A 27,966-nucleotide genomic window follows, 5' to 3' on the forward strand; every position below is an offset into this window, starting at 1 on the left:
AAAGAAAATCTTGTGAATATTCTTCTGTGCCTCCTTTTCCTGGTCTGTAATCAGCCTGAAGCAGTAGCTATGAGGGGAGGGAGCTGCTCTACTTGTCTTTAGGAGGTAGCATGGTATAAACCCACTGTGGAGAAACTCCCTCCCTTCAGCATCCCCAAAACACTGGGCAAGCAGGAGCCATGTTTATGCAGGTGTCCTGCTAAAGCAGCCCCAGTGCTGCTCTTTGGAGATTGCACTATTAGGGACTGTCACACACTTTGGGGGACCAAGTGCCTTTCTTTTCAGGAGAGAATAGTGAAAAGGGTGTCAAACAACAACCACGCTTGGGTCCCCACTGGGGACGCGCTAAGGAGGGGAGGAGGGTGGTGCTGGTGAACGGGGCAAGACTTCAGGTTGGAAGTCTAAGGACGCCCTGTGTGTGCCTAAGGCTCTTGGGTATTCCTAAGGAATTGCTTTGGGGGTTGATGATAAGTAATTCTAAAAGAGACTAGCGCTTCTCTTATAAATTTACTCAAACTTTCTAAATAGGAAAAGTGCACAGATGGGTCTTTGTCTGAAGGGAAGTTTAAATGCTTTGATTACAGGATTGGTGTTTGCAGAGCCCAGACCTTGTAATCTTTTATAATATCTGTTCTTCTACTAATTGTCATCTTTATAATGTATTTGAATTTAAAACCTTCATTGAAAACACGTTTCCCAGCAAACCGCTATCGTATATGTATAAAATTAATGTAATTAACAAAAAGACTCTCAAGACTGGAAGCTTAAAAAAAGGTCTACTCTTTTACATAATTCTGTTAACTTTGAAATTGTGATTGTTTTAAATCAATAACATCATTGTCGGCATATTCTCCTTGAAAATAGAATTCATCTGGTACCAGAAAATTAATGTTTTGCTTGAGGCTTTGCCCTTTACCTAATGTAAATTAGAGAAATTGATTAACACAATAGAAAAAAGTTATACCTTCCCCTGTAATATATTTTTGATAGCTGTTGCTTGATAAATTAGTATATTGTGTGTTTTTAAATGAATATGATTTATTGCTGTTGTCTACCATATGAAGAAACACAAAAAAATTGTTTGCAGGATCATTGACTTGAACATATCAATGGCACTGTTGGACAATTCTTGCTGAGTATTAAGATGATTTATGTAACAGACCGAAGGTTTCCACAGTAATGCATTATAGTCTCAAGCTATCAAGCCTTGTTCATGCAGAGACAAAAGAAGCTGAAAAACACTTGCTTCTGAAGGTCCTCTGTTTAGAAATTAGAGATAAGGTTGATCCTATTAAAACTCTTAGAAATATCTGCTGTCAAATATATTATCCTAACTTTCAAATGTGCATAAGGTACATTGCTGTTTTTCCTCTTCTAATGAGCTCATTGTTTTTACATTACTCTCGATTCATAAGTATTTCAGTTATGTAACGATGTGTTCAATAATAGAAGAGGAGACAGCCTGAAGCATCTATCTTTTAAAAACTGGCATCTTTCCACAGTTCAGATGCAGAAGCCTTGGTGCAAATGAAAAATTAAGACATGCTCTACATAGTTGGCAGTACCATTCATTTCATTTAAATTAAATATCTATAGGCAGATTCCCAATTTTTAAGGAACTGTTGCTAATACCAGATTCTGTTGAGTATATGCATGGTGAGTGAAGCAACCACTGAGCACATGAATTAGACTTACTTAATGTATGTCTTCTGTGCTGTCATATAGTAACAGTTCTGCTCTTTCCAGAGGGATTTATATTGGATGTTTGAATGCTTGCTGCCTCTTGTGGTCAGTCTGTTTGAGGTATCTCCTTTGGTTTCCCTTCTCTGATTACTTTTTAAAGTTCTGTTAAAATTATTTTGCAACGTAAGTAAGTTTTGCTGGCCAATATGCAGTCATCACTGTAGAATACTTAGGCAAAGGGGCTTTATTTTTATTCCCTTCTTTCTTCTTACTCCCTTTTCCTCAGTTCTTATGCAGTAGGTAGTGCAAGCATTTCCCATATTTTTCTGATAACAATGAGTATCTGGGTTCCTCAAAAATAAATACTAGATTTTTTTTGTATGTGTGTTACTAGCACAGCAGGATGCTTAGCCCTAATTTAAGTGTTGCTAAAGTAAAGAACTGACCTTTGACATACACCTCCCCGCCCTCAGTTTTGCATCCCCTTCCATTGCTTGTTGCTGGATTTGGCCAGGCTAAGGGGCATAAAAAATAAATTGAAGGGGACCAACGAGGTCATTGTTCAGGAACAAAAACTTGGACTTGGGCTGGACAGAGAATCAGGGTTAAGTGGTCATATAATTTTATTCTGGCAAGCTTTTCTCATAAAATTATAGGCTAAGGTGGCATAGGTAATGAGGTCTCTTGATCTCAGAGTGGGTATCTCAAAGTTCATCTGCTTTATGAAGTTTCCATCATTTGAGGCAGAAATGTCACAAATATTTAACCAGAAACATAGAATATTATCCTTTAGATTTGGGAAGACATCCTTGATTCAAACAGCTTTTTCATAGTCTCATGTCTTCAAATAGCCCAAATTTAAGGATGCTCATTTCTGAGGTTCCCACTGTGTAGCTCCCATCTGAAATATACTGAAATCTGCTTATAATAAACACAGGTGTAATGAAAATCCTCTTTATAATAAAGTAAAATTAAAGCCTGTGTGTGTTTAGTGCTATGCAGTGGGTTTAATGGTGTTACTTTACAGAGGGCTTTCTCTCTGGAATGTAATAAAGTTCCAGGAAGTTCCACTAAACTGAAGAGCTGATAAACACCTCATCCACTCCCACAGTCATGAGATGAAAGTGAAACCACTGGCAAACTTCCTAGAAGCTCTGTGGTAAAGTAAATAAAGCATTTACTGCTACTCTTTTTTGATTCAAAAGTGAAAAGGCTAGCTTGCTAGTATTTCTGTTACCAGTAGAATGAAAAGGAGCTATTCCCTGTCTTTCTGAATAGAGAAAGTCCTGCTGATAGTAAAGCCAACTGTGAAGGAAAAAACCCTTGGAGGGGGGAAGACCCTAACCTTTCTCCCCACCCCCAAGAAGAACTGAAGCTGAAGAGGTAAAGCTACAGACCACCATTTATTATTAATATGTATGAGCTGTACTTATGAATTGTAATTGGATACAGGCAGTATAGCCTTCCCTAATGCTTTTGATGGTAGATAACTTCTTTCATTAGGAACTCCAGATAAATGGCTTGGGTTGGACAAAGAGATGCTCTAAGAAAGCCCAGGGCTCAGGACAGAATGATGACTGGCCTGGGACTGGGAGCTCTTGCTGCAGGGAAAACCTTGGGCCTGGCCTTGTGCTGGAATTCCCTTAAATGTTTTTTGGGTAACAACACGATGTTCCAGGAGAGCCCATTGCCAGCACTGGATCAGTTGCATCGAGGGGACTTCAGATAGTTCCTCCAGAAGGCTTTCCCAATGGCGAGGAGAGAGATGGCAGGATAGTAGGAGAGCATGTTTGAATCTTGCAGCTGCTATTGGCAGGACAAACATATGTCCTGTTCCTCACTCCTTCCCTCCACGTGCAGTTGCAACAGCCTTGTTTCCGGGATATGTTGAGTTTGCTGAAAATGTATATAGGATTATTCATTTCTGATGTACCAGTGTGCCAAGTCATTACAAGCATCTGAACCATGTTCCTGGACAACACAAACTGAAGTTCTGTAATGTTACTGTTGAAGTAGCTACCCTGAGGAAGTTATGTCTGTATGTGTTACGTACACACATGCTAAGTATGGAAATACCAAATTGTCTGAAAATGTTAGGTGAATAGGGTGCTCTGCAGATGCCTTCAAATATCTGTCCATACCATTAGCATGTGGCTTGGATTCTGCCTAGCTTTATTGAAGTAGTACAATAGTTTATATCTTTAAAAAAAAAAGGAAAAAAAGAAAAGAAAGAACATTATAGGAAGTACTAGTCCTTGAATTATATGTTGTTTTGGTATGTTATTATTGCCTTTGCTACACTACTCCTACTACTTTAAGACGCTTACTTAAGTGTAGTCAACAGTGATGTGGGATCAAATACACTCTTAACTGGTTCTCAAGCAATAACCATGGTGTGATTTTTTTAAAATAAACAGAGAGCAACCGTCTATTTAAAATGCTTAACCCATATAATATATGTAACATTATTATATAGTTACACATGATGCAACTTGGGTTGCAGAGTTTTGTGCCACTAGTGTTTTACTTCCTTTTTAATAAGGGAAGCTAATGTCCTAATGGCAGTTCAATTGCTTCCACCATTTTTGAAGTGTTACTAATTAAAGATGAATTTGAAACACACAAATCAAAATCTAACTAAAGCAAAACCTGGGTTATCCACATATGGCGTGCAAAAAGGGTGTACAAATAAGACAGCAGATTTGCTGAATGCCCCCAATGTTAATGGTGTAGGCACACCCAGCCTGTCAATATTTGGTTTAGGAATATTTGCTTCTAGTAGCGAATGTAAGTTGAAGTCCTTTCTTCTTGTTAAAAAAGTGGTGAGAGAATACTGTAGATCCTTGTCCTACTCTTGCTTAAGGAAAGTAGGAGGGCAGTTCTCCCTCCTCTAGAAGGTGTTGAGACATCTTGGTTCAGCAAAGGTGCAGCACAAGGTATTTTCACTGTGGGATAGTGAGAGAGAGAGAGAGAACAAGTGTTGAGTTAACACTTCTTTGTACCTGCAAAATCACAGGAGAGAAAACTCTTTTGAAGCCATCGGTCTTTTCGGACAGTAGCAAAGACAGTGTTGAACACAAAATGTCCTCTTTTCACAGCTCATGAATCCCTCCTGGTAGCTGTAGGTTACATGGATCTAAGCTCACCAGGATTACAGTAACCAAATCTAAGTGTACTTGTGTGGGATAGTGCTGGTCCAGAAGAGCATTGTGAGTGTTGTCCCTTCCTTCATTTCTGTTCCTCGCTGCTTTGTTATTGTGGTGTTAGACCTTAAGCTCACTTTAGACACCTTTCTTTTCATAATTGATTTAATATAATAGTAATTAGCAAATAGTTAGTGTATACAGTGTCCATAATACTTTTATTTGGTTTTGCACAGTTTATACATTGTGGTTGAGTAAATATGATGTGTTCTCTTTGTCATGGGTAAGTCTCCTCTCCATTTAGTGAGGGTCTATTTTTACTGTATGTAAAATTTTCCTCCCTTGAAGATGTCTCTGCTGATGGCTGCATCATGGCTTCTAAAAGCAGGGGCAAATACGACTTGCCAATGGCAGTAGATTCACACCAACTTCCCATTAAGGAGGAAGTCAGGGCAAGGAGGGAGCAAACTCCTGTGCCGGAGATGAGAAACACAGCTGGAAAGCATAGGCAGAATCAAAGTCTTCACACATAAGGATGGTGATATCATTGCCAGACTTTTTCCTCTCCCTGGCCTGTTGTTTTCACTCTTTGGGATTTTACTTTGGCCTTTGCAGTCTAGCCTTCCTGTTCTATTTCATACTAAGATGTTTGGTAACAGAGGTGTAAACCTTGTTGGGAAACAAGCAAAGCAACCAAAGCCATGACAATGTGCACTAGAGTAGGTTCTTCTGTGCTCAGCAGCTCACTCAAAACATGTAACACTGTTTGTTGTTGGTCTGATTTAAGTTTTTATATCCAAGCTCATACAGAGGAGACTAACCTCAGGCATTGGGAAGGACAATATTACTATGATGCCTAATGAAAACCCCTTTTGTTTATAATTGGGCATTGATTCTTCCCTTGTCCTTCTGCAAGAATTCATACACTATACTGTCCTCCATTTGCAAACTCGTATTGGGGAAAACATTTTCTTCTAATAGCTGCATTTTGAAATTGTGCCCTCCTTTTCATCTTTTCTGAAGACACTTTGCAGGAGCAGAACATATTTAAATCCTTGCATTTCCAGAATTAACAAAAGCAGCACTCGGAGCAGGGCTGCATTGCCGCAGAGGGGCAGGAAGGGTGGAACTAGTCTCTGTGCTATAAACCTTGTGGCTGTGGGTGTGGGATGTGCAAAGACTGATCACGCAAAGGAGATGAGAACTATGGCTGTTCTCAGAAAAGCCGAGCAGGCTTTCAGGCTGAACCACTGCAACTGATCCCTTTAACTCTTGATTTGGATCATGTATCTAACCCTGCTCAGCTTTTTCCTTTAAGAAATACAAGCATATCCATCCCTATCTCCCAAATGGGCCTACCTGCTGTACAAAGAATGCAGATAAATAATAGCAATTATCCACCTTGGTGCATTACTCTGACTTTGCCTGTGGCTTTTCCTTGGATCAGATCGAGTTGGATGACTTAATGGCAGTGGACAACAAAAGACTAAACAGTTCCTTTGTGGATTAACTCATTTAGATGACTGACAAAATGTATGTATTGTTGAGTTTATAGATTAAGAAAGGAAAAATCAGTGGGTTTGAGAGACCATAAATGTGTTTTTGTAAACACAAAGTATATTAATACAAAGTATGTACTATTTCTGTATTTATTTGTTTTTCTTTGTAGCAGATCAAATGCATGGTTCTCCTGTAAGCCTAAAAGCAGTATCTTTCTTCTTCACTATATAATTCTTGATCTGAGTAGCAGTGAGTCACATGAACCATTTTGAGCCAATGTTAATTTTATAAATTGCATTCCCTTTTCCACAATTCCCATGAAAAAGGTATTCGGCTAGATGAACACTCTTGGAAAATTTTAATAGGACCCTTGAAATCTGAATTCAGCTTGTTTAAAAAAAACTTCTTTCTAATGGAAGCTATGAAAGTATCAGAGATTCTTATGCCTTAGAGGCAATTTTTCTTCCACACATAATGGTGAAACTCCACTGTTATAATATATGGGTGTTTAAAATATTCTCTTTGTTAAATTGAAGCTCCTGCTTAGAACTATGTTAGTTGGGCTCTTTGTGTTTGTTTTGTGTGACTTTTATTATTATTCTTGATCAATATTCATATGATTTTCATAGCACTTTCCATATTTTTTTTTCCAGTCTTTTCCTGGCCCAAGTCTTGAAAGTGAAGATTTTAACATACCTCCTATAACTCCTCCGTCATTGCCTGACCACTCCCTGGTGCACTTGAATGAGATAGAGTCTGGGTACCACTCTCTGTGTCATCCCATGAACCACAATGGCCTCCTTCCATTCCACCCACAAAACATGGATCTACCCGAAATTACAGTTTCCAACATGCTTGGCCAAGACGGGGCACTCCTTTCCAACTCCCTCTCTGTGGTAAGCATTTTTAGTCTTTCCCTTCTGTACTACTTTAAGTTGCAAAATCATGGAAATACAGACCTGCTTGAAATCCTCCAAAGGGCCAGCTCCTGCACCACTCAAGTCATGGAGCAAGCTGGCCTGGCTCTGGCTTTTACATCGCAGTCCCTATGTCAAATCCTCCCCCCACTGGAGGTGGTGGGGGTTTTACAGCTGAGTTCCTCAAAGCCAGGATGTTGCCCGCCGCCTTGAGTAGAATTACTCCTGCTTTACATGGATGTAAATAATGAAAAAAGGAGGCTCAAGGCTTTGACTTCCACTGGAGCAGGGTTTGGATCCAGATGGCCGTTGTTCTGTGTTTGTCTGACGAGGCTCTTTCCATTCTCATTTGCATGTGCTGAGAGATGTACAAAAATTTAATATCTCCTTTCTTGTTTACCACACGTTTGGAAAACAGCAAATGTTATTTCTGATTCTAGGCCAAATCTTATAGCCTTTTTACAGTTCTCAGTCCTTAGCCAGCCAGAATCCAATTGAAATGACTGGACGATTTGCTTATAAAGTCTGTCAGATAGTCATTATGGTCGTAATCTTGGGAAGCCTGATATTATAAATCACTTCTTTGAATGTTAAATTGCTTGCAACAACTGCAGAGCTACTTTGCATGTTACATTTTCAAGTGGGCTCTACAAATAATTAGTATACTTTTTGCATAGTGGCTCCAGACAAGACCACTTTATGGAAGAGGGCATTATTTCATGTCAATGTATAACTCTAAGCCAAAGAGGTAAAAATCCCATGGAAGAGGATGGGGCCTGACATTGTGTGGGGGTCACTGGACTTCAGACACTCTGCTAGATGGGCTGCCCAGGAACTGCAGATCCAGACAGCCAAAGTTAAGGATCTGCTGTGCCTAGAGATCCAAGAGTCTGGGCTTCTCACTGGAGGATCAGAGGCTTAAGGCACCGTGTCCCAGCTGGGAGGCCCTGCGCTTAGGGATTGAGGCTGTTTAGGCTTCCAGCTTGCTAGCTCCCCATCACATTACCTGAAAAAAAAAAAAAGATCAGTCCTGGGAGCCTGGGAGCTGAGGCAGCATATGGAGGTTTGTGGGCTGAGGGATCTAGGCTCAGCTCCCCATCAGCCCCTCAGACCTAACAGCCCCAGAGCCAGGGGCTGGGGCGCTGTGGTGGCTAGAAAACAGTTAGTTTACTACAAAAATCTGCTTTGTCACAGGGCTTCGTTGCAACTTAATTAAAATAAAGCCACCTTGATTTCAAGGAGTTCTGCATTCCCTCTGAGGATGTCCAACAAGCTGTACTGCAGGGGGGCTAGTCTTGGCTTCTCAGGTGCTGCTTAGTTGTTATTGATTTACTAGGATGTTGCATGCTTTGTGTTTGAGGTCAGAATCTGACCCCAGGGTTATGTTCAATAATGGGAGGAGAGAGGGAGAGGCACACTTTTATAGAGAAATATAAATATCCTTCGTGGAAATGTTTTGAATTTTGCTTGCATTTCTACAAAGCTGATGGCATGCATTAAAGAGCAAGAGCTAAATCTTGTGTGGGGTTCTGAGAATCAGAGCTATGAAAGGACTTGAAAAAGTAAGAGAAACGCTTGGCACTCCAGTCAAGACAAGCTGTATTTCATTGAATTGACCTCTTTTGAGTCATGCCTATGGCTCAAAACTATGCATTCTTTTAAGCTCTGATGTTCCACATTAACCTCTTGCAACAAGCTCTGAACAAAGGGCCTTGAGAGTTTGTAGATCATCACAGTGAATTATTGCATCGAGGGCAAATACAAAAAAGCTGAATAATATAACTAGGCAATTTTGCTATTGGGACTTAGTGCAGATCAGAAAAAATGAAAATCAGACGTCAAGAAAATATGCGCTAAATTTTATCAGTCGTTTCTGAGGATTCGTTTGATAAATAAAGCACGATCCTTGAAGCATCATGAGCTAAGTCAACTGTTATCCCTAACTTGCATGCCCTTTGCACACAAGAGGGCCTCTTAACTAGCAATAGTTTTAGCTCGAACTGTCTTGTCTGTTAAGGGGATTAAGCTACATCTCACGTTAGTACAACTGGTAGGATGTTAACACCCCAAGTTTGTATGGTTCAAACACTGTTTGGCAGTATAGTTCCTCTGATTTGAATTTGATAACATGAGAGGAATTAACTTGAGGGAGATAAGTTAATTCTTCAGTGAATTCAGTGACTACTTCAGTGAATAGAATGGCCCCATTGTCCTTTTGGCTATCCATTGATGAAGACAGACAGAGGATTTTGTAGAGTTAACATTCTTTACTTAGCTTTGAAGCTCCTCTTTATAATCCAGAACCTTTTACATTTTTTCTTCAATATGACTCTTTTCTCTTGCTATTACTCATCTCTAAGTTTCCTTTTTACTGTCTCATCAAACTCTGATCCATTTAACAAGTACTTGCCTAAATCACTTTTATATTGTCTCACATAGAAAATAATGTAAAAGTTTCTCCAGTCTAAACCCTTGGTGCTATATAATTTCTGGTATATCAACTACCACTTAGTGTATTTGGAAACCACGTATTTCACTTCGTTTTTCAGGGCACTAATGAGTATTTTTAAAAAAATTATTCTTGGAAATGAATCTGTTCGCTGTTCTGTATCCCTAATTAATTTCATATCTTCAGAAAATTTTACTTATATTGGGACAAATTCAGCTGCAGTGCAATGTGCCTCTGATTGAATTTGGTTGAATATTTTTTTTTTTACTTTCAACATCCTTCCTTTTAGCCAGTTTTTAACCCATGTTGGTATTTTAGCAATAATTCCTTCCTTTTTGTCTGTTAGAACTAGTGAGTGGTTTTCAGTTGGTGTTTTTATAGACAAAGCCTTAATTAATGCTACCCAAACAAGAGAAAGGAAACACAGTGGGCTCAGAAACAAAGTAGGAAAATAGTTTGTATACTCACTGTAGCATTTTTCTTTCATCTCAGCTACCAGGTGTTTTCAGATGAGGATTTCGATGATTTTGGACAGATTGAAAATTGAGGATGTACCCCTTTTAAAAATCCTTCAAAACTCCCCACATTAGAAGTCCTAGTTTCATACTGTGCAGCACTCCCTCCAAGCTGCAGATGAAATCCCTTTGAGTAAGGATTGCAGGATTTGCCCCAAGCTCTGTAAGAATTCTCCTCTGTGGAAGTGCTTAAACACACACAATAAGAGCCCACTACCAGCTCAGTGAATTCTTATTAGGGATCAGCTTCTTACAGATTTTTTACACTGTGGGAATTCTTTCTGAAAAATTTTACAATGCTGGGAGATGAAAATTTCCCGTTGCCTTTTACTGTGTCTGATACTTAAATTTGGAATTAGCCTTCTTTGAAGTTTTTTTGATTGATTGGACTTCCTATTGCACCCCCACTACTTAAAAAAAAAAAAAATCACTAAAATTTCTCTTTCTCATTTTTCTGCTGTCAGTTCATATATTGGCTCCTATGTTTGTGTATTTCTGTTTTCTGCTTAGGTGATATACAAACGTATACACGCATGCACATGCACACTAATTTATACCGTGCTGTCACATACCGATTTCTTTAGATGCTCCTTGTATCTGGATATTGGGGGTTCAGAAGTCTACAGAATTTGTGCAGAATGTGACGTATGGTGGTATGAACACATGGTTCAGCCCCAGCATGGTCGGCCACATGTGGAAGCTCTCTAAAGTCCTCCTTCAAAATGGACGTGACTTCTATTCCTGCTTCTTAAGTGGATCCAATTAGATATAGGTAGAGCTATTTAATGAAGAGGTACTGATGGTCCTGTAGGCATGTTTGTTTCTATATAATTGAATAGGGATACCTTCCTGATTTGCTACAGTTGAAGGTAGCCCCATATAGGTTTGGTTCAGTTTCAGCTGGGGCTTGACCTGCCAGCACTTCTCTGTTTGCATGAATTTTCCTGAAATATTCCAGGGACCGCAAGAACTACCCTTCTAACATTTGCAAACAAATGCATGTATATACCATCCCTATGAGAATGTGTGTTTATCTGTAAAAATGCTTTTGGATGTGTTCTATAAAATGAGTTTTAAGGTGTGTTCATTTTATCAACAAAATTATAGACATTTCAGCTTCTGTAGTATATTCTATAGATGATTGCTTTTTTCCCCCAAGAAACCAGGGTTAAAAATCACAGTGCTGTTTTTACATATAGAAAAAAAACCCTATTTTTTGAATGTTTTCATTTATAATCTTGTGCTGATCTTTTTGAAAATGTGGCTCATGGTGGTATACTATAGAAAATTTACAAGAAAGAAATAAAAGAGATTTTAGTTTCTTGAAATGCTTCAAATTTCTGGGTTTGAAGTTTAAAGTGGAAAAGATGTTAAAAGGCAATAAAATCAGGGGATTTATTTCCCAAATGCTCTGCTTGTGCTGGCAACAAAAGCCAGCATAATGTATATACTTAGGTTTATTGTCATTTTTAGTATACAGTCAAGGCACACTTTGATTTCAAAGGCTACTGTACAACTGTTTTGACAACGACCACATCAGTAGGTAATGTGCAGGACATATGAAACTGAAGCAAAAATGTTTCTTTAGGTCTATAGGGAGTGCAGTACATCAATGAATTCAGATATATTAGAGCAGCATGAATTTCTAATATGTTGCTCTTATGGAAAAGACCACTGGCATATTGAATAATGCTGCTTTCAAAGCAGAGCAGAAAATGTGATTACAGACAATTTCATTGCTGTTTTTAAAATAAATATTTTCAAAATCTTGAGGTATTTTATTTCATGTAATGCATAAAATATGTAACAGTGGACTAGAGCTAAAGATCTTCTAGGACACCGAAGAGTAGATGATGTCAGCTATAATTATTCAGATGTGGAATAATAGAAGCATTAGTTTAAAATAAAATGCATGTCACAAAGGCCCATGTCCTTATATAAAAAAAGGCAATAAAAAGCTTTTTTTTTTTTTCCACGCTTTGACAGAAGAATAAAGGCAATGAATAATTATTTAACATTATGCCCCAATTAATCAAAACCTGAACAATTACGTTATACTTTTTCATGAATTATATTTTTTAGATATGCAGTCCATGAGAGAGTAACATCTTAAACAAAATGTGGCACTGTATAACAGTGAAGAAAGCAGACAACTACTTTTTTTTTTTCATTTTTCATCTCAGGTAGAATGAAGCTATTATTTCTTATTCACAGTACAGTTGCTAATAAATCCAATACAGGAGATTGTTGTTGTTGTAGCTAGGATGTATTTAAGAGATTTTGTTTTACCAGTTTCATACATATTAGTTTAAATTCAGTATTCATGACTCATCTTGAGGCTGACCTATACGGTTGATTTTTTTTTTTGGCACCTTTAAGCTTTAGTGCAAACTACTGACTCAAACAGAAATTTTTTATTTCTGATGAATAAGATGAATAACTTTCATAACAAAACAAAAGATTTGCCCCTTCTAACCTAAATGTTGAGATTTGAATCATGCTTGGATACTTTTTTCTAGCTTGTATTGCATGCCAGTGGTAGAAGATACTTTTAGTCTCTGGTGAATACTTCACATTTGTGCCTCATTACCAGGCTCTGGTCTTCAGTTTACATCAAAATTTACTGTTATGCTACACAGACATGCTGCTACCCCAAATTTTATTGCAGTGAGTTATTGCCCTCAGAACCACCAAATCATAAAGCTAAGGTCATGGAACACCTTGTGTTAAAGTATTTATTTTTTTTCTCTTATTGAGCAACTTTGTATTCTTGCAGGATATCTTTCTTTTCCTTTTTTTTAAAAAAAACCCCATATTTTACAAGCTGGATTTTCTCACTGAAATAAGCCTTGTGTGGCAAAAGGTTACAATAGTTAGTGTATGTTTTGTCAAACAGCCTAACTATAGGGATGCACAGCCAAATCTTCAGCTGATGTCAGTCGGCATGACTTTATTGTCTTCAGTAGAATTATGATGATTTATTCCATCCAGGGCTCTGGGACATTGTGTTTATCTTTCCTTACTTCTGATGTCTGCTCCACTCTATTGTCATTAGAAAGACAACAGAAAGGATATGTAGAGGAGCTGATTAAGATGTAACTTGATCAAGGTTTTATAAATACCTGCATATTGCATGTCTCCTAGTAGAAGGCTCTTCACCACGCTACAAAAAAGCACTAAAACATCTGATGTCTAGAAATTACAGCTGTATAAAATCAAACTGGAAACAAAGCATGCATTTTTAATAGTGATAGAGATTTAACATTTAGATAATGTACTATGGGAGGTGGTTGGTTCTCTGTACCTGAGGACTGAAATCAAGATGGGGCATCTCTCAAAAAGATATGCTCTATCTAGGACTGGTCTAATGACCCTGCCATTACAGCAGGGGACCCAGAACCTTCCCATTGTTCCTCAGGGGCTCTTGGCAGTAAACGTTAGTCCATGCATACATGGTAGGGGGAACATCTCTGGTAGCATCTCAACTGATAACACCTCTACAGTTTTGCCCTCCCAAGAGAAAATCAGCAAAGTGGAACAAAGCACCCTGTGGGTGCAGGCTATCGATGGACTCCACCTTCTCGAGGTCAGCTATGACTAATATTGCTGTGAGAATATTTGTGGCTAGTGTTTTTCATGAACTTAGCTTTTTTTCTGGTCTTAAAGTATCTGGTAAAGCTATACTTTCTGTCTGTAAGTACTAAGAACTTACCTTAAGGATAGAGCAAGTAAATATTTACTCATTACTGTAGGAAAATATTTGTACACAAATGACCAGAAATCTTTTTAGAATAATTCCAGGTCTCATTTTTAAAATTGCCAATGAAGCTGTTGATTTACTATCAATTGGGAAATACAGCATTCTGCTTATTTGAGTGTGGTTGTTGAGACTCCATGTGGCTCACATATTTCACAACTTCAGTAGGAAAACAACTTCAGTATAATTTCAAGAAGGAATAACAAGGTGGCATATTTTATTTTTGAAAACAGCCTTCTGTAGAAAATGTGAAGTTTTTTCACAACAGCTACCCATTGTCTGATAGGAATTTATTTACTACATAAAAAAGTAAGAAAAAAAATGTGTAGCAGTATTAATTATTGTTTCTTAGACTTTAACCAGATAGGCACAGGCTAAGACATGATGAATGTGGCACGGAGAGAAAGCCTTCAGTTGCAGTTGGTAGATTATACAACACCTCACATGTGAAGTACTCACAGGAGTGATTAATGCATAAGCAGCATCATAGCCGCAAGTGTCAAACAAAACAGATAATAGAGTATGCAAATAGAGAAAACATAACTCTCAGAAAATGTCAGAAATTCAGGGGTTTCAGCAGCAGAGATTGTTGACTTTAATCTGCTGCTTTTAACATCGCATGTAGTTGTCGAGAACAGCAAGATAATGAAATGTTCTGAAGACTCAGTCTTTGGCAAAAAAAATCTTAGTGATCTTAAGGCCTGTAGTTGGAATAGAAGTGAAATGTCTTTCTCAAAAACTATGAAAGTGCTTTTGTGAAGACAAAAAGGAAGGAGAAGCCCACAGTGCAGATGAAAGGGAGAGTTTTGTGCATCAGGTGGAGTAGCCTCTCCTTCCACCTGTTTCATTATTTAAATGCATGCATTTGCATTCCTTGAAACTTGAAAGCAGTTGGGAAGACTGCACACCTTTCATGGATTTGTAGTGTATTCATCATCTCATCCCATCTTGTTCATATCTTCAAAGATACGTTGTGTGGATGAAACCAGTCCCACTATGGCATGCACTGTCTTGACTCAAGCTGCCGTTTACGTGCTGGAAGTTCAGATGTGCTGCATGACTCTGCTGAAGGCTGGGACACCAGCAACCCAGAGACTCATGACAGTGTCACCTGCTAGAACGAAGTGTGAATTCTTCTCATCTAGTCTTGCCTATGTAGAGTTGGAGATATTTAGCAAAATTTTTAATTCACTTCGGGAGAAAAAACACATTCTTGGCTTTCTTGTTTTTTCTGAGTTGAAGGAATTTAAAAGGTCCAATTAATAGTCTCACAGGTTTTTTATCCGTTTTACTGGTTTTACAGAACTTTAAGTATCATTGTTTCAGTCTTGCGCTGACTTTTTGCAGCAGGAAGTATATTACTGAGGGAAGAAAAAAGTTCTGCTTGGTAGTGTTTTGAGATTCAGAGAAATAACCATCAGTAAAAAATAAATACTTTCTTATTTTTATTCCTTGTTCTTTCTCAAGGCAATTAAGAAATGCTTAAAGTGTAAGGATGTCTACTCCTCCCCTGGTCCTTTCAATAACATAAAGGTTCATTTTAGCTTGATGCTTGCCTCTCTATTTTTTCCCCCCTTCATTTATACAAAGCCTGTACAGACGCACTGTGTAAATTCCCTTTCTCATGTTGGGATTCCCTGGGGACAGCATGTAAACCCTTAACCTCCACTGCTAATGTAATGCTGTACTTCAGCCACATATATGCAACTTAGGAATTTATCTCTGTAGCCTCACCCACACACCTTTGAACTGCATTTATGGCACGTTGTACATGCTGCTGCCTCTGTATTTGGACAATAAAGATATGAAAATGAATGTTCTTAATTCATTTTCTGTGCATATAATGGATGGATACAGTTACAAGAAAGGACTTAAAGTATGTAGTGGCAGCAAGAAGCCTTATGGAGTGAGGAACATCTCTAAGGCATGCTCCTGCATATCTTTCAGTTACAAAACCCACAAAAACGAACCCTTTCCATCTGAAGTCAGGTGAACAAAGGCATTACAGTTTATCTTACTTATTATCAGTGTGTACCCAACATTCCTGTTTCAACCAACATGCAGGGAAGGAAAAGAGACAAAGGAGATGCTACAGGTAGTGATGTGGCACTCTGTGTGCCTGCCCTGACCTGGAGATGATGCGGATTGCAGTGCTCAGGGTACATACACACATATGCATAGATACATGGCTACACATACATACATACATATATATGAACATATATATGTATGTAAGTATGTATCACACTGTTAATCACTGAAGCCCTCTGCTGGAAAGGGAATGTAAAAGACAGGATGTAGCATCTGCAACATCCCCCTTCTCCCCAAATTGTGGATCCACACTGTATGTTAAACAGAAACTGAAACTAGAGCCAAATTATTGAAGTAGATGCAACAGATTTAATCAACATACCGCACATGGCTGCATCATAGAAATTTTTTACCAAATCCTTGGGTTATGAATGAGGCTGCAGCGTCTGACAGTTAGTAACTTTAATAATAGGTACCTTTGCTATTTGAGTTAATAAAGGAAGTAGCCTAGTTGCTAAAGTGAGACATGGCATACCTAATGGATGACAAGATGAGGCTACTCCATTTCCCGTCTTTGAAATTCCACTTCCTGATAGTGGTGATATTGGGCTACAGGTGCCTTCACTTCATCCTTACAAAAGTTGTCTAAACTGAAAAAACGTTTGAAATTAGACGTTCTGGTCCTTTAGCAAAAAAGCCTTGTGCGTGGAGGCTTTACAGGATCAGGCCTTTGATGAGAATGCAACACTTTTTTATTCAGAGATGGGACTTCCTTCCAATACACTTTAAGATTACCTTCATTCACACGTAAAGAATTTCAGAGATTAACTCAGTAACTAAGCTTCAGTTTCCTACACATGCCCTAATACTCAAGTGTGGGATCTCAGTTTAATGAATTTTATTACACTCCCTTTTCTTATGAAGTAGCATAAAAAGTGTTTAGTGCAATAGGCTTAGTGCTGATCTGGATATTAAGTGCAGCTTAACTTGCCCGATAGAAAGTATACAGTGTAAAATAACCACTGGCAAAACTTTTAAAAGTTATTTTTTCTAGAAAAAATAAACCACTGCATTTGAAAAATAATGCTGGCCGCACTCTGTTCTTCTGCAGTGCCTTTCTTGTGTTTTGAAGTGCTTTGTAGTCACTAATTAGCTAAGAAGGTAATCTACTAGTAAGAGTACAAATAGGGATTTGCAATATCAGTCCCTCATATCTGTCAAGTACTATATTGTAGAATAGAAAGACATTTACTTTATTAAAAACCCAATAAAATGTAGTTCACAATATACAAATACAGATGAGTCCCAAGTTGAAAAAGGCTGAAGGAGACAGATCTTAAGAGAGAGGAAGAAGATGACTTTACATTCTGGGACCCATAATAACGAAAGTATTACCAGGAGCTCTTTTCGTGTCTGATGATCAGTAACACAAAGGTGGGCAGCAGTGTGGTGAGAGACAACTTTCAATATTAGAACTAGCAGAAGTCCTCAAATGTAAAAAAGGCAAGGAATTAACTGCCATGTGTTACACATCTAATATAAAGCTATTATGGTGACTGCATATAATGGTAGCTGAGATCTTTAAGCTATCATGCGACCTGGAAGTGATACAGCAGCCTTAAAAGCCATGGAGAAGATGCGAGGGTTGTTGCGCCTGCCCTGGAAATGCAGTCAGCTCTAGGGAGAAGTGAAGGGGATAGCTGTTTAACCACAGAGTTTGATGCTCCGCTGCTGCAGACTCCCAGTCCCAGGCCTTACGGGCAGGTTGCATAGCATGCATGTTTCTTCTCACTTGCCGTCAGCTTTTGTGATACAGGGAAGGGAGAACACACGAAAGGAAAGTTCTCTGCCCGGGGCCTGGCCTATGTAATTTTAATTGTGGCCGTTATTGTTGCACTAACTTCGTCGTTTGTGGCCTCTGCCTCTGAACTGCATTTTCGGAGCTCTGTGACTGGCTGAAAATCTCAGTGGGATTTTCAGAAATATTCTGGCGAAATCCTGTGCAGGGGCTTTCCCAGAGTTTCAAGAGAAACAAAGATAGCCCTATAGCAGATGCTTTCATTTGTTCATAAATTTCAAAAATTTAAATTTTAGATTATATCAGATTAAGAGTGTGTCAGCAATAGAGTTTGTCAATAATGATCCACACTCTGCCGTCATAATTCTGAAATGGTTTTCTTTGTAACATTTGGAAAACTAGTGCAAGCTGTAACAAGACTGAAGAGAAGAAATATCATCTAATGTGCTGTTTTGAAACGCTTTTTATTATTTTGATTATCATATAATTAAAGACAGTATAGCAAAGCTGCACTGCAGGAAAAAGTTACATGAGTAACCTGACCTCTTGGATCCTGGCTCAGTGCAGCCTTAATGTTGTGTTACTTAGCAAATTACAGAAAGTGGTGCAGAAGGAACCCTAAGGTCCCTCCCTTAATCTAGTCCAAGGGAGGACTTTAACAGGTCATCTCCCTGAAAGCAGGATGCTTCATATGTTTGTCATTTCTGACAGATGTTTGTCTAACTTATTTTTTAGAGAATTCATCTAATGGCAACTGCACAGCCTCCTCAGGCAAGCTCTGGGTACAGGTCCTCAACCTTGAAAATTCACCTACTCCACTGTATACATAAAACCCAGCAGTCAGTGGAGGTTAACGCAGACCATTTAATCTTTTCAGTTGTCTTTTATTTATTTTTATTTTTAAAGTGTGCTTATATATCTATATATTTATATTTATAAAATGTATATTTATCTAAGAATGAATGATATGTAATAGATGTTGATGGAACAGCTAGGAAATAAATAATCAAGAGGATGTATATTAATTCAGACTGTGTTGGTTCACAGCTGACTTGACCATTTAAGAAACAGTAGAAAAATAATCAGCTTTTCCCAAATCTTATTAGCATGTAATCATGATCCAGATTGTATTAGCCCATAATCTACACTGAGCAAAATAACTCTTCCTGAAGGTTCAGCTTCAGGATAATAGTGTGTTATTTTGTGAAATTGTTTATGTGCATATTTTCAATATTATATTTATTTATCATCATCCATTACTTAGAAAGTTAGGCTGAAGGAATAGATGTTTATGATACTTAAGGAATGTCACTGCAAGTAATGGGATAAAAATAAGCAATGGGTGAAGGTTGGAAAAAAAACCCTGTAATGTCATCCGAATAGTCTGCCAGGTAGTGTTAAAGCACTGGAACACGTACATATGGGAAAATCCTGCACTGGCTGGGAGATGGGCTGGATGATTTAATAGACCTTTCTTTGAGATGTAATTTCTATAACTGGTTGATACATACACTAGTGTTCAGACATTTGGACTCATTTCTTGTTTGTCTGGCAAATTGTTTCTTGTGAAAGGTTATAAATTACAATAAATAGACTTTGTAGAAGATGAGCTACATGATATACTTGGAAAGAGTTTCTCAGCTGATATTCAAGACATTAATGCCAAAGCAGAAAAAAACCAATAGAGTCCTAATCCCGCGGCTTTGCTTGAGTGCAGTGCTAGGAAGGTGCACTGCCACAAATAATATTTACCTTCAATGGAGTCTTCTGTATTCTAAGAATAACTTAGGATAGAAAAGATAAAACAGAGAAGCAAATGTTACTTACTTAGAAGAAGTTTTTCCTCCTGAGTTTGCAACAAAGAATTCACTGATGAAGGAGGGAGGGAGGCAGGGGGAAAGAAGGGAAAGCAAGCATTTATAAAAATGTTGATGTTGATGTAGTTATAATTAGATCCATTTTAGAACCAAAAGTTTTATGCAGAAACTGACAGAAGGATACACAATAATTACAGTTTGCTGACAAGCTGAATAGAGTTTCCTTTTTTTATCTTATGGTTTTAGGAAACCAAACTGTAAATAAATATTCAGTTTGACAGATTGTAATTGCGATCAGCAAGGCATCTTTTCATTTAATCAGATGGTGTTATTAAAATGGGGTTACAATTAAACATTTTATAATGTGACGTAGAACTCTATTAAAATTCTCCAGCAAACAGTAATTTGCATTTGATGCTTCTGCAACCCATTTCTATTTGCAGAAACGTTATTGGCTGTGACCTTCCAATGGTTAGGTCTCAGTTTGCTGTTCTCTTCCTACTTTGATAAATGATATTAAGTATCCTCTTTCTTTATTTCACAGTGAAGCTTAAAATATTAATTTTGCATTCTTTTATTATATTATTTTTGACCCTTGTTAAAACTGCAAGACATTGGCCAAAGCAGGTTTGCACCAGAGGAAATGTGGAATTACCTAAGTATATATTTTCTTAACTTTAAGAATTGTAGATTTGATCAACTGTAAGCATGTAACTGATTCACAATTTAATGTCCCAAGAGAAAGTAATATGGCTTTTGAAAGATATAAGTAGCATTCATGATATTGCTGCACCTAAGACATTATTCCAGTTTAAGATGACACGAAGCCTTGGATTTGCCCCTGTCTTTCTGTAGATGTGATCAAGTGATTCCAAGAAATGTAACAAAACGTTTTTCAGGAAGACTTTGAAGCATGACTACTAGGATTCCACATCTGTTATTCCCATGTGGAAGTCCACTATTTGTTCCCGTAGTTTTGATAACCTAAGTAGGTGTGCTGGTTCTGACTGGGATAGAGTTAATTTTCTTCACAGTAGCTAGTATGGGGCTATGTTTTGGATTTGTGCTGGAAACAGGGTTGATAATACAGGGGTGTTTTCGTTATTGCTGAGCAGTGCTCACACAGGGTCAAGGCCTTTTCTGCTTCTCACCCCACCCCACCAGCGAGTAGGCTGGGGGTGCACAAGAAGTTGGGAGGGGACACGGCTGGGACAGCTGACCCCAACTGACCAAAGGGCTATTCCACACCATATGGTGTCATGCTCAGCATGTAAAGCTGGGGGAAGAAGAAGGAAGAGGGGGACATTCAGAGTGATGCAGTTTGTCTTCCCAAGTAACCATTACATGGGATGGAGCCCTGCTTTCCTGGAGATGGCTGAACACCTGCCTGCCCATGGGAAGGAGCGAATGAATTCTTTGTTTTGCTTTGCTTGTGTGCATAGCTTTTGCTTTATGTATTAAACTGTCTTTATCTCAACCTATGAGTTTTCTCACTTTTACTCTTCCGATTCTCTCCCCCATCCCACCAGCAGAGAGTGAGTTAGTGGCTGTGTGGTACTCAGTCGCTGGCTGGGGTTAAACCACAACAGTCCTTTTTGTTGCCCAATGTGAGGCTCGAAGGGTTTGAGATGAAGACAGGTTTGAGATGATGACAGGTTTGATTGGAATGTGCTAGATTGAATTTATAGTTGTTATTGCTGTTTAGCTATTAATCAGCAGGCTCCTGTGCTTGCCATGGGGCTTGCTTGCCTTACTGTATATTAGAGTCAAGTGCTTGTTAGTGGCTGCTTTTTGCTTTTCCTGCTTGCTGTACTGCTGTACTGCTGATCATCTTCCTCTGCTGTGCCTGGGAATTCTGATAACAGCAATGGCGATGTGCCTGGGCTGGCAGATGGCCAGGGCATCGCGGCTGCTTCTGTGCTGCTGCATTGGACAGGCTGGAACTCCAGTGTGAACTCGAGCCAAAGGGACTGTGACCTGTGGATGAGTCCATGAAGGAGCAGGACACCCTGAAGCATCTGTGGCCATGAATGAGTCCACACCATAACAGGTACATCTCGAAGTGTCAGTGGCCATTGGTTATGTCTGTGCTGCAGCAGGCATACGTCTGAAGGGATTGTGGCCCAAGGATAAGTCCACACTGGAGAAGGTACACCTTGAAGCATCTGTGGCTGTGGATAAGGCCATGCTGCAGCAGGTACATCTTAAAGCATCAGCGGCTGCACATGAGGTCATGCTGGAGCACCTCCAAGCATGTGGCCATGGATAAGCCCACAATAGAGCAGGTACACCCCTGGAGGGACTGCAGCCATGGGTAAGGCCATGTTGGAGCAGGTTTACTTCTGAAGGGACTGTGGCTGTGGGTAAGGCCATGCTGGAGCAGGTATATCTCTGAAGGCATTGTGGCCCATGGATAAGGCCACACTGGAACAAGTGCACCTCAAAGCGACTGTGGCTGTGGATAAGGCTATGCTGCAGCAGGTATACCCCTGGAGAGACTGTGGCTCACAGATAAGCCTCCACTTGGAGCAGGTACACCCCTACGGGACTGCAGTCTGCAGATAAGTCCAAGCCAGCGCAGGGCAAGGGGAGGAGTTGATGGCAATATTGAACCCGATGGTCTGGTCCAAAGGGTCCAGGGGTGCAGATTGTAATGGAAATACCTTTAAACTGTTGTAACCCAGGATCTGAGTTGCATGTTATGAGAATTACTATAGCAGGAACCCCTTGTTGCTAGCCAGGCTAGGAGCAAGGGGAGGAATTCATTGCAATGGCAACAACTAAAACATCAGTGTATTGCAGGTGTTCCGGAGCTTCACCCTGTTCCAGTGCAGTGCAGGGCAATCCATGGCAAATGGTAGGGCTGTGTTTCAACCCCTGGGGCAGTCAGTTCCAGGTGTACTGGATGCCCCTCCAAGTGAAAGCAAACTGTGGCCTGCACTCTGCTGCCAGTAGGAGTATATGAACAGTCAGAAGTGGTTCCATATTCTGCCTTCTAAGACTTTTCCAGCTGTAGCTACTCACTGGGCTCACCATCCTCTAAGCAGCAGAAAAGGACAAGGAGATTCATTAGGGGACACAATTTCTGAGCCATTCTTCAGGTGCATGCAGACTCCACTAATGAAACTGTGCATAGCAAATGTTTGGAGCGAAGGGAATGAGTGATTTGCATCAGCAAATTACATTTACAAGGGTGAAACAGTCTTTGAAAATCAGACAGCTAAGCTACTGCTCCTTTATCTCAACCTTTTACTTCAGTGGACATTTTTGGAGGAAACATCAGTGGTTTGAGGAAAGGCAACATTTTCCTTACTGGAAAATAATCAGGCAGTGGTTATAAAACATACATTCTTGTTTCTTGTCGCTAGTAGTAGACAAAAGAAAGAATAAGAAGGGACGGAGAAGAAAAGAGGGGGAATGAAAATTCAAGTATGCTTTCAAAGAGGGGGAAAGAAAAGTCAAGTATGCTTTCTTTTGGTGGAAAGTGGAGTTGTATGAATACTTGAGAAGAAGAAAAAATTGAAAGAAATAATTTGGTTTGACATATTTATGCATTTATTTTAACTTTGCATTATCCCCGATTTGGAACCTCTTAACTCTTTCCTACTTTTCCTGTTACTACTGTGTTTTGGTTTCCCCTTGTGCTGTTCAACAAGAACACTTTAGAGTACATTGATGCAGTCTCTAACTCCATCCTGCAACTCCATCAGTTTCTTCTCTTCATCTGTGTGCATATATGAAACATCTTCCCCTTCTTTTTCCTCCAGATCACTTTCCTGAGGAACAGCTTTCAACAGGTTTCTCAGAGAAAGAGGTCTTCCACCTTCATGCAATGTGACGTATTGCCACAATACACAGAAATTCAGCAGTCATGTAAAAAAAATAGCAGATTAGCAAAGGAAATTTTAACTCGCTCCTCAACCACAATTGATAGGATAAGCAAAAGGTTCAACTTTGTCCTTCCTTCCAACATCAAAACAGATAGGGCTGTAAGAGCTCTCCGACTGGTCCTCCCAGCACAACACAGGATTATTGCCCATGCAGCTTCAAGATGAGTTTGAGATCACCAGCCTCTGGTAGGGAAGTGCTGTAAATGGTTGAGGAAGAGAACTGAAAATATTGCTTGTTCTTTAGTGTTTCCAATGACAAGCCCAGACATGTAAAGAGGAAAGTGAAGTTAAAAGGTACATAGAAAAAAATGTAACCAGTTTCTCTCCAAGGCTAATTGTATTTTTTCTAAAATAAATGAAATACAAACCTGAATGTAATGTTCAAAACAAGGGAAAACAAATTCACATCTTATCTGCATATAGCTGCTTTTTTTAAGAGCAAATCACCCAGTATACACAGGTGTGAAAGAGAAGATAATCAGGATCAGAAATGCAGGTTGAACCCATAAAACAAATCCATCTTAGGGTTTTGGAGTGCTATCCATCATTGGAAGTATCTGAGCACTCTATCTTACCTTATAATGTCTTTACTATTTATTTGTAAAATACAAACCTAATTCTGAAATCGTATTCATGCTAGTGCCCCCTTGGCTGGTATAAGGAAGTATTTCTCAAGAGGAGAAAAGGCCCTAAACAATGAGGTGGGAAATGTACATAATATTCGTCATTTGCATTCAGCTGAAACCTGAGGATTGTTTTAATAATACAGCGAGAGATGCCTGATCTAGCATACATGTATCTGTCTTTGAATGTCATGCGTTTTAAAAAGATACAAGTTGCACAGGATATATGGTTTCTTTATTGTGCTTTTTGCATTTTCAATTGTGTACCATATATTCACATACCACTGTGTGTTACAATCAAGCCTGTTTGATTACTTTCAATTTATGCCATAGGATTTTGTCACTCCTGCTGAAAATTTCAAGACATTTTACTCCAGACTCATTCTTTTTTTTCCCCTCAGATTTATTTACTACCTTTAGAAGTAGAAAAGTCCAATTTCAATCATGTTAGAAATAGCTCATTTTAGACAAGTACGTGCTGCTCTGCTTACAAAACATATATGAGTGGAATATGCAATTACCACAACTCAGTTTCCTGCCACAGAAACATTTCAGCATTATAGCATTACAGAAATAGAATGACATGCATAATGAAAGATTTCAAGATTCACCCAAGGCATTTATTCTCTTCACCTTAATGTTCTCAGCAGTAGCAGAGTATCCATTAAAAGGTACGATGAATTATGGTTGCTTAGCAACCGCGAGGAGCTTGTAACAGCACCAAAGAATGAAATGGCTGGTTGATAAAATGAATTTTCTCTGAGCATTAGCCTGTTGAAACTGCCTTTTCTTGTGGAACATAAAGTGCATTTATTTGTCTCATGCATTTTTTATTAGAAAATTATTTGAGTTCCAGGGACTTGAATCGTTTTGCTACAGGAGATATTTGATTTTAATGTGTTGTACTAAAATAAGTAATAAAAGACATTTTCTTCAAAGTAAAGACACCAAACAAACCTAGGTAGCTCCTTTTGAAGTCAGGAAGAAAATCTTATATAAGGTATGTCATTACTCGTTTCTAATTAAGAGTGACATTAGCTAGGACTTAAACTTAAATTTTACCTTTGAAGGAAAGTTTGAGACAGTTAGCCAATATGTGGTGAATAAAAGGAGGGGTTTGGAACTGATCTCGTGGTTTCTCATGATGAAATAAGCTTGCCTTCTCTCTTCCCATGCGGTATGGTAGCTGTGTCTTGGAGAAGGTCAGAAGTGGTTGCACATTCATACCTAGCATTCAGTACTTGTTTCTGTGCTAAAAATACATTCATTGTAGGCTTCCATCCAACAGTGAGGAGATGTTTAATTTTCCACTGAGACTCTCCAGGCATTCAACAGCAGCCAGAGTTGGATGAGCATTTTTGGCAGAGAAAGTTTTTATTGGAAAATGCCAGAACAGTGAAACCAAAGTTGAGGCGAGGGGAATACATCAGTTGTGATTAATCTTTTATTGGCAATATTTTCTGAGAATTGGGATTGTCTGGTCAGGACACAAGACAAAGGGAGATCAAAAGAGAGAGGTGAGAGACCTGCCCATTCCAGAATAACCAGGACATCCATCTGGATGTATGAGACCAAAGCTTAGACTTCTACACAGCATTATTTAGAGCAAGAACTTAACTTTTCGGTTTTGTAGCCCATAAGAATGCCCAAATGATTAGTTATTATTAGTCTACAGTCTTTTAGTCTTTCTTGTAAGACTTAAGACAGTGACATAATTGTTTTCTTATACAGTTTAATAAAGATCTTTTAAAAGGCTTCAGACCTTACTTTACTGATGAAAATAGTTCTATAGACTCCCATGCTAGCACCTGGGTGAGAAGTGACTGTAACCCTGCTGCTGCATGGTGAATCAGTAGATCATGATCTACTGAGAGTGCTCTGGGGTCTGTAGAAGCGCGGAGTCTTTGGTGCAACCTGGAGTCGCTGTTGCATTTTCTGGCAAAGAAAATGAGGTCGTGTGCATGGAGTTTGCACAATAAGTCTGAGTGGCAGCTGAGAGGAATGGCCGGGGAGCTGAGGGGATGGAGAAGTCCTTGGCTTAGAAGTGTTTCTCAAATTCTGGACTGGAACTAGAGTAAGAAAGCAAATCTAAAAATCAGGATGAGATAAGAGGACTCATTTATGTGCTACCTACCTGGCAGGAAACAATCAGAGTGAGACAGCATTAAAGAAGTTGAATGGTCTTGCAGTGAACTGCCTCGTCATGGAAGTTTTAGACCTGTATGTCTGTGTCCAGACCAATTCAGGTGATGCTGCTGAAAGCACTGCTATTGACTGCTATTGGTAAAGGATGGGGCTATTGCAGTTAACAGGATAGCAAACATTGGCAGCCTAACAGAAAACAGATTTTTGTTAAGTTGACAACATGGCAACGCTTTTTACGGAGCTTTTTTTACTGCAAATCAAATGCCCTGGGAGATACATAACTAAAGGCAATAATAATCTTTTTGGACTAAAATATAATTCCGCTCAAGTGAAAATGAAAGAAAACTTGTATTAAGTGGTAAGATCTTGCCGCTTTAAAGTATGTGCTGATAATCAAACATTAAAAGTGAAACACTGCTCATCTACAAAGGTGCAAATTAAAATTCCAGAGAGAGAGCTTGACTGATTTGTTTAACAAAGAGTTTAATACAGCAGAATCCCACTTGAACATAAAACTATTACATTCACAATAATCCTGTCTAGCTGTTGGGAGATCCAAATTAAAACTCTCACTGATATTTGCTTAAATCTCATAAATTGCACAGAATTAGAGCATATTGAAGTTGTGTATTTACTGTGATCTTACTGTCTAATAGGTTTTTAACAATTTAAAATGATGACTGAAAATATGTATTTTCCCCTCAGATGATTCAAGTAGTGTATATTTTATTCCCATATTCTAAATTAATACCCACTTGTTTATTAACTTACTAGTGTCAACATGACAAGGCTGTATTGAATGCAGACTAAATGTTCCATTTAAACAGATAATTTATTTTGTTTTTAGTATTAAGGTGTTACGAGGAGATTATTCAGTTGAAGCTGGTGGATTAATAATACTAATTTTCAAGGAGATATTTTCATGCTCGTTTACTATGTTCCATTGTTTCTATTAATACCTATAGAAGAACAGATGTTTGTTTCTTTTCCACTTGTGATTCCAATGATTCAGTAGCAATATTACTTACTGTGTTCTGTTCCACTATTCAGTATCCTCTGGAGGATTTAATTTATGGATTTTTTGTATGAAAATCTCAAAATTGTACATACACCTGAAATTCATAGCAGTTTAGGAAAGGAATTGCAGTCCTACAGAACATCTCAAATGACTGGCAAGTATTTCAAAATTAGAGTTTGTGACCTCTTTTCTCCAGACCAGCTGCCATGGCAAATTCAAGTCTTTTAGGTTGGGTGGGCAAGTAGAGGTTTAAAATTTGATCCGTCAGTAAGATTCCCCACATTTTAGTTAGGACACATCACAGATGCTGACTTTAAAAAGCGAATAAATCTGGGGTGATAAAGTTAGGTTAAAAATGTGATGAATTAATAACCTCAGATAGCCAGTAAGTTTGCCAGGTTTTGATAGTACATTAAAAATAATCGTGGCATTCATGGTGCAGTCTTTCTTTTGTGAGACTGATCTAATAAAACAAGAATGTGCACACACCCACCTAAGAAGTAATCATTATTCATGCTTTGTAGAAAAAGGTAGAGTTCCAGGTCTGCAGTTCTTGCTCACAACTACATTATATAAAGAATTAGATTAATTTAATTTATGAAAATGTACAGTTGTGCCAGCTGGAGAACATAGAGTCACTCCTGTCTGTTGTTGCACATCACCAAGAATTATTGAACGAG

General features: G+C 38.7%; 1 protein-coding gene across 1 annotated transcript in view; it reads left to right on the plus strand.

Annotated features, from left to right (window-relative positions):
• TOX (thymocyte selection associated high mobility group box) overlaps positions 1-27,966 on the plus strand; it is a 226,640-nt gene that overhangs the window by 127,108 nt on the left and 71,566 nt on the right. The window contains exon 3 of the mRNA XM_072851257.1: positions 6,980-7,222. Within this exon, the coding sequence (XP_072707358.1) occupies positions 6,980-7,222 (243 nt within the window). The remainder of the gene's footprint in view (positions 1-6,979; positions 7,223-27,966) is intronic.

The sequence above is a fragment of the Ciconia boyciana genome, chromosome 2 (assembly GCF_034638445.1).
Source record: "Ciconia boyciana chromosome 2, ASM3463844v1, whole genome shotgun sequence".
NCBI lineage: Eukaryota > Metazoa > Chordata > Aves > Ciconiiformes > Ciconiidae > Ciconia > Ciconia boyciana.